The sequence below is a fragment of the Lithobates pipiens genome, unplaced genomic scaffold (assembly GCF_037356315.1).
Source record: "Lithobates pipiens isolate NorthernLeopardFrog02 unplaced genomic scaffold, aLitPip1_a1.2 Scaffold_8, whole genome shotgun sequence".
NCBI classification, from domain to species: domain Eukaryota; kingdom Metazoa; phylum Chordata; class Amphibia; order Anura; family Ranidae; genus Lithobates; species Lithobates pipiens.
In genome coordinates, this window is record NW_027507903.1 from 401,401,809 (window position 1) to 401,414,486 (window position 12,678).

Here is a 12,678-nt window from a genome sequence, read left to right on the forward strand (position 1 = left end):
TTATGGACTTTTTAGGCATAAATATAGATAAAAAATAATTTTAAACAAATTTTATTTCTAAAAACAAACAGATTTTCAATGCCTCAGAGCATAATAGTTTCACTGTCTAGTATGATATAAATGCATCACATTTTACATATATTCCCATATGCATCCAACATGGGGACATTGAGAAAAGAAACCACCAATACAAAGAATACAATTTATACAGACAGTGTATCATGGACGACTCAGCTCAGAGATGTCTACATGTTACGCGTTCTCTATAACGCTTCATCAGGAGATTATAACTTTTCTAAAAATAGAAAAACACAACATTAAAATAATATACCACAGGACCACCCTGTGGCGGATACATACCAAATTTAAAGCTAAAAAAACTTGACAATTCCAGGTGTCACATTCTCTCCTGCTTGAGGATGAAGAATTTGTGAAAGGTAAATATTGTTTTTTTTTTTTTTTGTTTTTTTTTTTTTTTTTGGTACTACATTTGGCAGGCCAGGGAAGGAAACTAGAGACCAATTCCAGCTTTTAAAGTTTGTCAAGTTTGTATGTCTGTCTATGACCCTGTTATTGTGATTTTCCCTTACTTCCTTTTATAGTGATGCCCATACAAGAAACAGGAGGTGCAATTGTCAGTGGGTCGGGAATGCACACATTTCAATACAAGTATTGTCAGATGTCCTTCATGACTCTGAAGTGAAGTGAAATCTCCCAAGTAGGGATACAGATGGCCCCAGCTCTATCCAAAACTAAGCACAACATGTTGATTGGAGTTAGGTCTTAATTTCAAAATCGCTGAGCTTTGATGGACAGTGCTTGAGTCCAGTTACCTCACAGATCTACAGATACCCTTTGCTGTCTAATTTTGACATATGAGAGGTTTAAAGATATAAATAACCAGTGCCACAAAAAGTGCATAAAGTTTGCCTGTATTTCATGTACTGTAGAAGACTCTGCATGTAACTAGCCATATTAAAAAAACAAAACAAATACATATTCCATCAGAAAAGTTGGGAAAACTCATCAGGTTGTGTTGTTATAGTTTTTTTTTTCTTTTTTTTAGGCATCATTAACACAGCTGCTTAAATAAAGGCATCATATTTTCCCTTATGAAAATTATGTCATTTTTTGTTAATTGTTTTATACAGTAATGCATTTTGGATAAGCACATACCTCCAATATCAGGTCTGAGCTTGTTGTCATAACCTTTGAGAAGTCCATTTAAAATAGATGTTACATCATTATCAAGGAATTTGCGTGTGAGTAACCATGTTTTATTAGATGGTGCGTCCTCATAGTCCTCATCTTCTTTCTGCAAAGAACTTTAACAACAATGTAGAAAATATAAAAATGAGATATTGATGTAATTTAATAAATATAAAAAATATATAATTTTCTATGTAAACCTTAGTAATAATTAAATGAGCATGTATTCCTCAGATGCTATTTTCTGTAAATGAAATATCTTCTCTATAATCAGAAAGTGGTCTATTTATAAAAAAAATTAGCTTTGCAAATGTTTCAATATTTTTGCAAGCTTATTGAATAATACCTATATTGTTTGTAATATGTGTGTAATAGTTTCGTTGTTGTCTTTTGCTTGGCGAATATAACATTCATTTCTAAGAGAAAAATAGCTATAAGAACATTTGACTATAAGAGTAATCATTCACCAATACAGGAAATAGCTGAACATAACAACTCTTGACCAGGAAAGGAAATAATATGAGAGAGAACTCACCACTCTGTACAGTGTATATAGAATCCTGTGCACATGCCTGAATGAATGGGTGTTCACTGGAGCAAACCTACAGCTGCAGCATGAAATGAAACATTTCTCCTCCTGGTTGTTAGGGAGCTGTCACCCACCAATGTCCAAACAACCAGTAAGCAAAAAATTATTTATCAAAAAATAATTAATCAGGATTTACAAAATGTAAAGAAATATACATATATATATATATATATATATATATATATATATATATATATATATATATATATATGTGTGTGTGTGTATGTGTACATTTTGTAAATACTAATTAATTATGCTTTAACGGTGAATAAATAAAATATAAAATATTTAAAAGTGATAGTAAACCCTTTTCTTCCATGTTTACCTACAGTTAATCCTATAATACAGCTTACCTGTAGGTAAAATGAATATCTCCTGCACATGCACCATTTAGGAGATATTCCAGCGGACAACCGCCAGTGATGTCACTGGCAGATGCGCTCTGAAGGAACAGCATACCAGTGCCGTTCCTTCAGCACTCTGTGCCACGCCCAGGGGTTCCTGTGCACATGTGCGGTAGTGATATCATCATGGATCCAGAAACAGGAAGAAGAACTGGTGAAGATGGAACCCCTGTCACCGGTGACAGGGCATCGCTGGAGCGATCCATTCTAAATGTAACATAATGTGCTAATAGATCCCAGATCTCTCCATAAAGAGTACATGTCACTGCCTATTGCTGTCACAAGGGATGTTTACATAAAAATGAAAGAAACAGTTAAATTTTTTTTAAATAAATAAAACACACGCATACGCTCGCACGCATACGTAGACAGCCATCACACCACACATGTGAGATATTGTCTCAAATGTCAGAGCGAGAGCAATAGTTCTAGCACCAGACTTCCTCTGTAATGCTAAAATGGTAACCTTTAAAGGCTTTTAAAGCATTGTCTATGACAAACTAGTTTGTCGCTATTTCACAAGTGTGCACAATTTTAAAGCGTGCCATGCTAGGTACCTATTTACCTGGCATATCACCATCTTTTATATTTTAGCCAAAAATTGGGTATTATACTGTGTTTGTGTCCATTAAATTCATTAAAGTGTGTTTTTTCTCAAATAATTGCATTCGAAAACTGCTGCACAAATACCATATAACAGTGGTCATCAACCCTATCCTCAGGGCCCACTAACAGGCCAGGTTTGCAGGATAACTGAAATACATCACAGGTGATATAATTTGCTGCTCATTGATTGCAGTATTCTAGTCTGTATCTCCCCAAGGTAATACATAAAACCTGGCCTGTTAGTGGGCCCTGAGGACAGGGTTGATGACCACTGCCATATAACATAAAAATCTGTGAAACTCACCATTTTATTCTTTAGGTTCTAAGTAATTTTCTAACAAAAATACTTTTTAGTTGTAAACAAAGTGTCAGAAAAAGGTCTGGTCTTCAAGTGGATATAGAATATATACATCTATTAACAAATAATAATACAAACAACCTTGAAACTTCCTTATTCACAATATTATATAATGAAATTGTGTTCAAAATAAATGAGTATAGTAATGGAAACCTCCACTTGATTAATCCACCTTGCAAATGTGTTCACAGGTAAGTATGAATGATGGCGAGAACCTCCAAACCGCTCATCCACCCACCATGGACTCATATACCAAAAAGTATAGTAAAAGAACAATTAACGTGATGATGTGTTACAACAGTCCAAATTATCAACAATAAAAATTTCCCAAAATTAGTACTCTTATCACCATGCAGGGAGCGTCTTAATTTTTAAAAAAATGTGCTCGTCTCCACCAGCTGGACCATCTGCTAATTTTTGCAGTTTAAGCTATATGTATTAGGTCCAGGTGCGCTTTCCTTCACATAGGGTTTAACAAGGTTTTTCTCCAAATATATCAAATTGGATCTAGCTCTCTGTATATCAAGCTTTTTGGGTTGTCACACTCTACCAATGCACAGCCTTTAGATTTGGTGGCTTCATTGGTTTCCTTTTTTTCTGGCTTTTTTTCCTTATTATTACCTTGTCTTCATTAACATATTGACAAACATAGCAAAAGTCAAATTGCTCCTTCATAAAATCTGTTTGGCCAGCTGAAATCTCCACAAAAATCCCAATATTCTCCTCAGAACTTCAGCAGTAGAGATGGGCAGAACACCCCCCTGTTCGGTTTGCACCAGAACTTCCAAACAGAAAAAAAGTTTTTTACCCGAACGGCGGACCCTATTAAAGTCTTTGGGATCCAAACAACCAGGTGTTCACTTCACCCTGATTGGGCAAAGCTTTGTCCAATCAGGGCTTAGAATTCCCTGTGCAGTGTGCAAAGCGCACTAAGTGACAAGTGTCAAGCACCCTGCAAATTCGGGTGTTCGCTAAATGGACGAACAAGTGATGTTCGGGCCAAATTTTTGCTCAGCCTGAACTGTTCCCCAACCCGATTCAGCCGTCATTCACAACTCAGGTGGTGGAAGGCAGATAAGTGCTCAAAAACATTACAGGAATTCAGGCCTGAGGCAGAAAGCGCTCCTGGACACTGCTGGGGGAGCAGGGACAGGCCGCAAAATCCAAGATGGCACTCGGGCCTTCTGTCCCCACAAGAGGCACGGTGTCTACGGATCAGACGGAGATTATGGGGATGCCATGGAGCTGCCTGGCACTCAGGACTCTTGTGAGTACCCCCTCTGTGGTGGAGACACTCCTGCTTCCACAGAGTCTCTGACTGCACTATGGAGGACTTAAAACTCTCACAGCCTCCCCCCCCCCCATGCTAGCTGCTCAAATTCTAGCGCCAGACTGTGTTGATTCTATTTTGGGCAAATTCTCAGAAATGTTGGTACAGGACTGATCAGAATTGCAACCCAGATTACCACTGATATTAAATCTGAGCTTCTGGGTTTGGGCTCCCATATACAACATGTGGAAAATAAAGTGGAAGCCACAGTGACACTGACAAACCTAAATACTGCATGTATCCAGTCACTGCAGGATCAACTTGCGATGGGCAAAATTGATGACCTGGAGAAACTCTCCGGGCGTTATAATTTCAGGTCCATCAAGGACACTCCTGCTAGAAATGATGAGTTTTTATGGGATCTCCTGAGAAAGAAAAAGGATACTGGCGCTCAAAATATATTACATATATGTGTGCTGCAATCAAACAAACCCCTAATTTGGGGTAAAAAATATGTGACAAAATATGGACTGCGCTAACTACCCAAAATATAAATGATTATACAGTAGGTGTGTTTCCAGCGCTGGTTCCCGGCGACAGGCTTCTCTAACCAGCGCGATCCCGTTGCGCTGGCTGCAATAGGAAAATTTAATTTTCCTATAGTAGCGAGAGCAAGAGAGTGGCGACAATGTCGCCTCACTCATGAAGCCTGCATGCCTTCTCAGGGGCATACCAGGCCCTTAGGTCCGGTAGGGATTTTAAGGGGAATCCCCTACGCCGAAAAAAAATGGCGTGGGGTCCCCCCCGAAATCCATACCAGACCCCTATCCGAGCACGCAGCCCGGCTGGCCAGGAAAGGGGGTGGGGATGAGTGAGCGCCCCCCCTCCTGAGCCGTACCAGGCCGTGTGCCCTCAACAGAGCCCCTTGTCGACCCTGGCCATTGGTTGTCGGGGTCTGCGGGCGGGGGGCTTATCGGAATCCGGGACCACAAGATAGCGGAGGAGTCCGGCGAGAAGACCCTGAAGACGGAAGACCCTCGGAGCTGTGCAATAAACTATTTTAACCCTTCTGTGTTGTGTTTTTTTTTTTTCATTTCCACAGGTAAATGGGTAGGGGTACATTGTACCCCATACTCATTCACATAGGGTGGGGGGCCGCTATCCGGGGGCCCCCTTATTAAAGGGGTCTCCCGGATTCCGATAAGCCCCCCGCCCGCAGACCCCGACAACCAATGGCCAGGGTCGACAAGGGGCTCCCCCTTTTCCAAGGCACCCCCCCATGTTGAGGGCACACGGCCTGGTACGGCTCAGGAGGGGGGGGGCGCTCGCTCGTCCCCACCCCCTTTCCTGGCCGGCCGGGCTGCATGCTCGGATAGGGGTCTGGTATGGATTTTGGGGGGGACCCCACGCCGTTTTTTTTTCGGCGTAGGGGATTCCCCTTAAAATCCCTACCGGACCTAAGGGCCTGGTATGCCTCCCAAGGGGGAACCCATGCCGTTTTTTTTTTATTTGGCGTGGAGTTCTCCCTTAGGATTCATACCAAACAGTGCCTGGTATTGGCGGGAATCCAATTCGGATCCCCGCACCAGTGTCAACCGGGCCAGCGATGATTGTCGCTTATTGGGAAAGGAAAAACATTTTTCCTTTCCCGATGCGAGATAGAAGCGGCGAGATTGACACAATATCGCGGTCACCTACTGTACATATATAGTTTTTACCACTGTGCTCTAATGCAATGTGCAAACCCCTAATAATACCACCTGCGCTATTTAACACAATTAAATGCTATTCAATGTTCAAAACAACTCTCAATCTAATAAACCCAACAATAGTGACAGTTCATATATAACATTTCCCAACAGGTAATCTTTTTCTCGCATGTGTTCAAAGCCTCAGTCCCCTGTTACCGACAATCACGTTGTAAACAGTCCCAGCAGCCTCTACGTGTTTTGCAATCTCATTTGGGTCATCAGGAAGCTGTTGGGAAACACATGCTGGTCTAAAGCATACCCTGTATTCATGGCTGGATAAGCTTAGTGTCAGCTTATTGACACTGCAATATGTGAGTGCAATCTATTTCTAATCATTTTTTAATAAATAAGTTGAGACGTTTTACACTATGATGGTTCTACATGTTTTGTTATGAGCTTGAATATTCAGTGGAGCACTGACTGGAGAGAGATCGTGTATAAGGAGTGGTTATCCGTTTAATGAACCAAAGGCGAGCTTCTATTTTGGTATCTGGTGAGTGGCCATTTCTTAAGGTGGTGGTGGCACGAAGGGTGAATTTTGTTGTGGAAGCAGGAGCCACCCACGTGCATTTAGGAGCACCTGATTATTCACAAATGAACATTTCACTTTGAATTGTGATGAAGGAATTGTATCTCACCTCACTTACATTTTGGAATTAATGTTATATATGAGCTGTCACTATTGTGGGGTTTATTAGATTGAGAGTTGTTTTGAACATTGGATAGCATTTACTGTAATTGTGTTAAATAGCACAGGTGATATTATTAGGGGTTTGCACATTGCATTAGAGCACAGTGGTAAAAATTATATATGTATAATTATTTATATTTTGGGTAGTTAGTGCAGTCCATATTTTGTCACATATTATGAGATCTCCTGCCTAGGATACCTGAACATCAGTTAAAGGTTGATAGGGCCCATAGGGCTCTGCAGCCCCCATGCTCAGATGGTTTACCCCAGGACATAATTGTGAAGTAGCATTACTACATAGTAAAGGAAGCTGTAATGAAATGTTCCTGAGACTTTCCTTCGCTGGCTATCCAGGGCCATGCTGTTCAAATTTTTGCTGATCTGTCCCCCTATACCATTCAACAACAAAAAAAAGGGATGAAATACCATTGGGTGTTCCCATTTAGACTGTTCTTCACTATGCGGAATAAGCCTTAGCCCTTGTACACACGGTCGGAGAAGGAATGTGTCCTATTGGACCGTTTTGTCGGATATTCTGACTGTGTGTGGTCTCCATCGGACTGTTTCCTTCGGAATATCTGACGGACCAACTTTTCCAACTTGCCGGTAAAATTTTCCGGCAAAATGCTCCGATCGGACATACTCCGATCATGTGAAGCCTACTGCGACGGACAAAGTGCCACGCATGCTCACAATCAAATTCGGACACGGAAGCGCTCGCTCAGGTAAAACTACTGCTCGTAATCGATATAGCACATTCGTCACGCTGCAATGTTAAAAATTATTTCGGGGTGTGGCTTGCCGGCCGAGGAAGATGGCTGCCTAACTCCACAGCTCCGTCGGACCACGGCCTATTCTTCTGCCTTTCCCTGCCGAGCGGCGTTCTTCTACTCTCCTACATATGGGGACTTCTTCCCGCGGCACTTCGGGCTCCCGCTCCAGGTCCCCGAGGGGCCCAGGCAATCGTGCGACCTACATAATCCCGGAGATGTTCCGCACACAGAGGCCCAATATGGCGGAGGGCTCCTCTCACACGGTGAGGAACAACGATTCTATTGTTCTCGCTCCCTCAGAACACAACCCCACACGACTGCCCTTGCCGTCCACTCCTCCTGCATCTCAACCGTTATGCTTGGCGGACCTCAGGGCAGTCGCCTCAGACATAAAGGACACGCTTACGGCGGCAATATCTGACCTGCGCCAGGAACTCCAGGAAATAGCGGGAAGAGTACACGCGGTAGAAAAAACTACTGACCGCCATCAAGGAATCCTAAGAGACCTGGATCGGAAGACCACCACGCACAGTCTGTACCTCAGGGATCTCCAAAGGCACGTCGAGGACCTCGATAATCGGGGAAGGAGACACAACCTGAGGGTACGAGGCCTGCCTGAAACAGTGAGTAGTGAACAGCTATCACACACTGTGACAACCATTTTTAATGGTATATTGGACAGACCCCCACAGACGCCTTTAGTCATGGAGAGAATCCACAGAGCGCTTAGGCCCAGGGGCAGAGATAACGATCAGCCCAGGGATATCATATGCTGCCTTGTAGACTATGCTATAAAGGAAGAAATTCTACGTCAGGCCAGAGCAAAAGATGATATCACCTATGAGGGCCATATCATCCATATATTTCAAGACCTGTCAGCCATCACCCTGAAAAATCGCAGGGATTTACGTCCGTTGTTAGACGCTCTCAGACGTAAAGGTATTCCCTACAAGTGGAAATTTCCGTTCGGACTACAGGCTACCTATCACGATCGCACTGCCATACTCAAGGTCCCGGAAGATCTAGACGACTTCTGCCACTCCTTGGATCTCCCGTTTGTCGAGCTCCCTAATTGGTACGCAGACTTTGCCCGCTCCAGACCACAACATCGAGTCAGGGAAGAACGGATGGATGTGTCGGAGGTTTCCTACAGAAGACGACGTTCCCCGTCTCCGATTCTGAACGACAGAAACCAGGCTCATCAACGGCAACAAGAACGCAGATCTCCGTCCGGCCCGACACCGTGCCGCGCGCGAAGGGATCGTTAGGTGAGACTACAGTTCAACGCCTTTGACCAAGGCCCGACGCCTTGTTCTGTTTCTGCGAGCATAGCTACTCGTTCGGTTGGAGGGACATCAGCTTTCCTCAAGTTTTTTCTTGTTCGTTCATCGTTGACATTTTCTAGTTTATATTACTGTGTTTCCCGTATTTTATTCTCTACCTCTAATAGTCGGGCGAACGAACCACGATCCGACATTTGAGTCGTACCACCTATACCACAACTATCGGTTCCCGTCGTTCGGACGCATATGCAACTCCTTTGTTCGGGTTGACGAAGCTTTAGATCAACAATATACGTTCCTGTGAGTATGTACTAGACTGCCTATGCATAGGGAAGGAGGTCTACAGCAGCAAGACGTTCAGTCTGAAGGACTACTAACAGGCTTCTTGGGGGAGGAAGGGTAACTAATGGTCAAGGTTTTCTAATAATTTTTATTTCTTATTTTTCTTTTTTCATGTTTTTGCTCATTGTGATACCCCTGGGTAATGTGACTATACTTACGATTCAGTGGGACTTCTACGCTTAACTGTCGGGTTTTGTTCGTTATGCCAGGAGCGACATTGATCACGAACCAGCTGCCTGTTGGCTGCTCGGAATTCCTGTCGCATTAGTATACACTCGCCCTGGCATGGGAGCAAGATACGCACAGTTTCCGATGCTACCAGATTCTCCCCCTATTGCTTTGATGGATGACTAATGCTGTCTGCATATGTTCCGTTTGTTAAAGTGATTTTTTAGGTTGTGCTTTAAACCTTTTATGTACTTTTATGATGACCCCCAACACAAGGATACCATAGTCAGCTTCTTACTCCTTGCATACTGCCTTGCTGAATAATTAGCCGTTAATTGTCCGTCCCTGTTGCTATCCTAGGTTGCTGCTATATAGAGGGCTATAACCCTATTATGCTATCAGGCCTTTACATTAAATATAGGTCGCAGGTCCGATGGTTGTTCTTAGATACACTTTCCTCGCGGTACTCCCACCTCCCACAAGGTGAACTGACACGATTCCAAAATCATCACTAAAAAGTAGCTCTTTTCGTGCAGTTCACCCAATCTATACCGACTTCTTGTAAATATTTAGGAGGGGCAGTAGGTACGTCCCTACAGTCGGTGTTTATAAACCAACCCATCCCCTTTCCCTCTCCTTCCCCTACTCTGGATCCCGTCCCTCTCCTTTTCGACTTCTAATCTGTCCTTTTCTGTCCTGGGAACCCCTCTGTCCGTTGACTCCGTACCCTAGTGTTCTTCCTGGCTTTCATTAACCTCAGTGTTCCTCCTTTGACAATTTGTAATAACGCAAGATGCCGACTCCCGCCAGGCCCAAACTCACGTTCACGTCCTTTAACGCTCGAGGTTTAAACTTACCTGAAAAACGGAGACAAATGCTACTCCAAATGCAAAAATCTCACCCTGATTTCCTGCTCGTTCAAGAAACGCACTTCAGGTCAAATGCAATTCCGAAACTCCATTCTAGATACTTCCCGGTGGTGTTTCACGCCACGAATCCGGAGGCCAAGTCAAAGGGGGTTTCCATACTCATTGCATCGCGATGCAAATTCCTTCTTATAGACAAACTAGCAGATCCAAGAGGTAGATACCTCTTCCTGAAGGGCAAAATAGGACACACCACGTATACCATAATGAACATATACGCACCAAACTCAAAGCAGGTCTCCTTTTTTAAGTCTCTCACCCAAGCTTTGATCCCCTTAGTAGAGGGTATCCTAATTCTTGGAGGGGACTTCAACACTCCGTTGAACCCTATCCTTGATACATCAACAGGGAAATCGACTATCCCCTACGCGGCTTTGCGCTCCATCAAGACCCAGCTACAAGACTTATTGCTACATGACACGTGGAGGACCCTACACCCCGATTCCAGAGACTACACGTTCTTTTCCCCCCCGCACAATAAATATTCCCGTATAGATTACTTCTTTCTGTCTCAAAAAGATCTCCATTCACTTCACCATGCCTCGATCGACCCTCAAATTCTCTCCGATCACCACCCGATTTCTATGTCCATATTTGCCGCTGACAACCCGCCCACAGCCGCGATTTGGCGTCTAGATCCCTCCCTACTTACGGACATGGCTACGCTAGATAAAATCAAAACGGGCATCCAGCAATTCTTTGAAGACAACAATCCCACAGACACTTCCCCTCTGACCAATTGGGAAGCCCACAAATGTGTGATCCGAGGTATACTTATAGCAGAAATGTCCCAGCGTAGAAAAGCCAGACAAAAACAATTTAGTGATCTTTTGGCCAAAATTTCTAATCTTGAGAAAGCACACAAACAGACCCAGGCTCTACAATCCCTAACTCTGCTGATCCAGGCCAGACAGGACATGCTGGAACTTTTGGGAAAACAGATTAAACGTAAATATATCCTTTCTCAGAAATTCTTCTATGAATACGGCAACAAAGCTAGTAAAGGTTTAGCCAGAGCCCTCCAGGCAAAAAAAGCAGCGGTGACGATACATTCTATTACAGACAATTCGGGCCATAAACTCACGTCAAACCCAGATATAGCCTCCCAATTTGTCTCCTTTTACAAACAATTATACAATCTTTCCCCTCCCTCGCCGGCTAACCCGCTGACAGATAGGAAGGCTTTGATCTCGGAATTTTTGCAGAATCACGCTACTTCCAAACTATCGACTGAAGAATGCCTGAAACTCCAAGCCCCTCTGTCAGCGGAGGAAGTGGCCCTGGCTCTAAAACAAATGAAGTCGGGTAAAAGCCCAGGCCCCGATGGGCTGACTACGGGCTACTATAAAGCGTTCCAAGACAACCTTATAAAACATTTCCTTTTAGCTTTTAACTCTTGCTCCTCCCCCCAGACTCCCCCACGAGACTTACTGACTGCCCACATTGTGGTCATTCCCAAACCGGACAGGGAAGTGACGAAGGTAGCGAACTATCGTCCGATTTCCCTACTTAATGTGGATTTAAAATGGTTCGCAAAAATTTTGGCCAACAGATTACTCCCCTTGCTTCCTCAATCTATTAATCTAGACCAGGTCGGCTTCATTCCCGGCAGGGAAGCGAGGGATAACACAATCAAGGCTCTCAATATTCACCATTGGCTGCAATCCCAGGGTCTCCCAGGGTTTTTTCTGTCCCTCGATGCGGAGAAGGCGTTTGACAGGGTGGCCTGGAAATTTATGTTTCAAACGTTGGAATCCCTGGGCCTACCACCATCGATGTTAAACTTGATCAAGACCCTTTACTCTAACCCCACAGCTAAAGTAAGAGTGAATGGCCACCTGTCAGACGCCTTCCCCATCGCAAATGGTACCCGCCAGGGCTGTCCGCTCTCCCCACTAATTTTTATTCTTACACTTGAACCCCTCCTCAACTGCATTAGAGCGGACCAGGCCATTAAAGGGATACAAATACACCATCGTCAGTTTAAAACAGCGGCCTTTGCAGACGACATCCTCTTATTTTTAACAGACCCCCTGTCAACTATCCCTGCCCTGCTTTCCACACTGCAACATTATCATATCCTGTCCAACCTTCAAATTAATTATTCGAAGTCCACTGCTCTTAACCTGACTCTTTCAAAAGAGACCTGTAACCAATGCAAAGCTAAATTCCCATTCATTTGGAGTACACATGACATCAAATACCTGGGAATTCACCTTACTACGTCTATCCAAGATTGGTATGCCTCTAACTTTCTACCGCTACTCCGATCTATTACCAAAGATCTTTCCAAGTGGTTGGGAGGGTT

At 43.6% G+C, this 12,678-nt stretch overlaps 1 protein-coding gene across 2 annotated transcripts in view; it reads right to left on the reverse strand.

Moving 5' to 3' along the window:
* The window catches only part of GABRG2 (gamma-aminobutyric acid type A receptor subunit gamma2), a 332,400-nt gene that overhangs the window by 177,763 nt on the left and 141,959 nt on the right, over window positions 1–12,678 (reverse strand). For both annotated transcript variants that reach the window (XM_077474050.1, XM_077474049.1), the window contains exon 2: window positions 1,177–1,325. In XM_077474050.1, coding sequence (XP_077330176.1) covers window positions 1,177–1,325 — 149 coding nt within the window. The remainder of the gene's footprint in view (window positions 1–1,176; window positions 1,326–12,678) is intronic.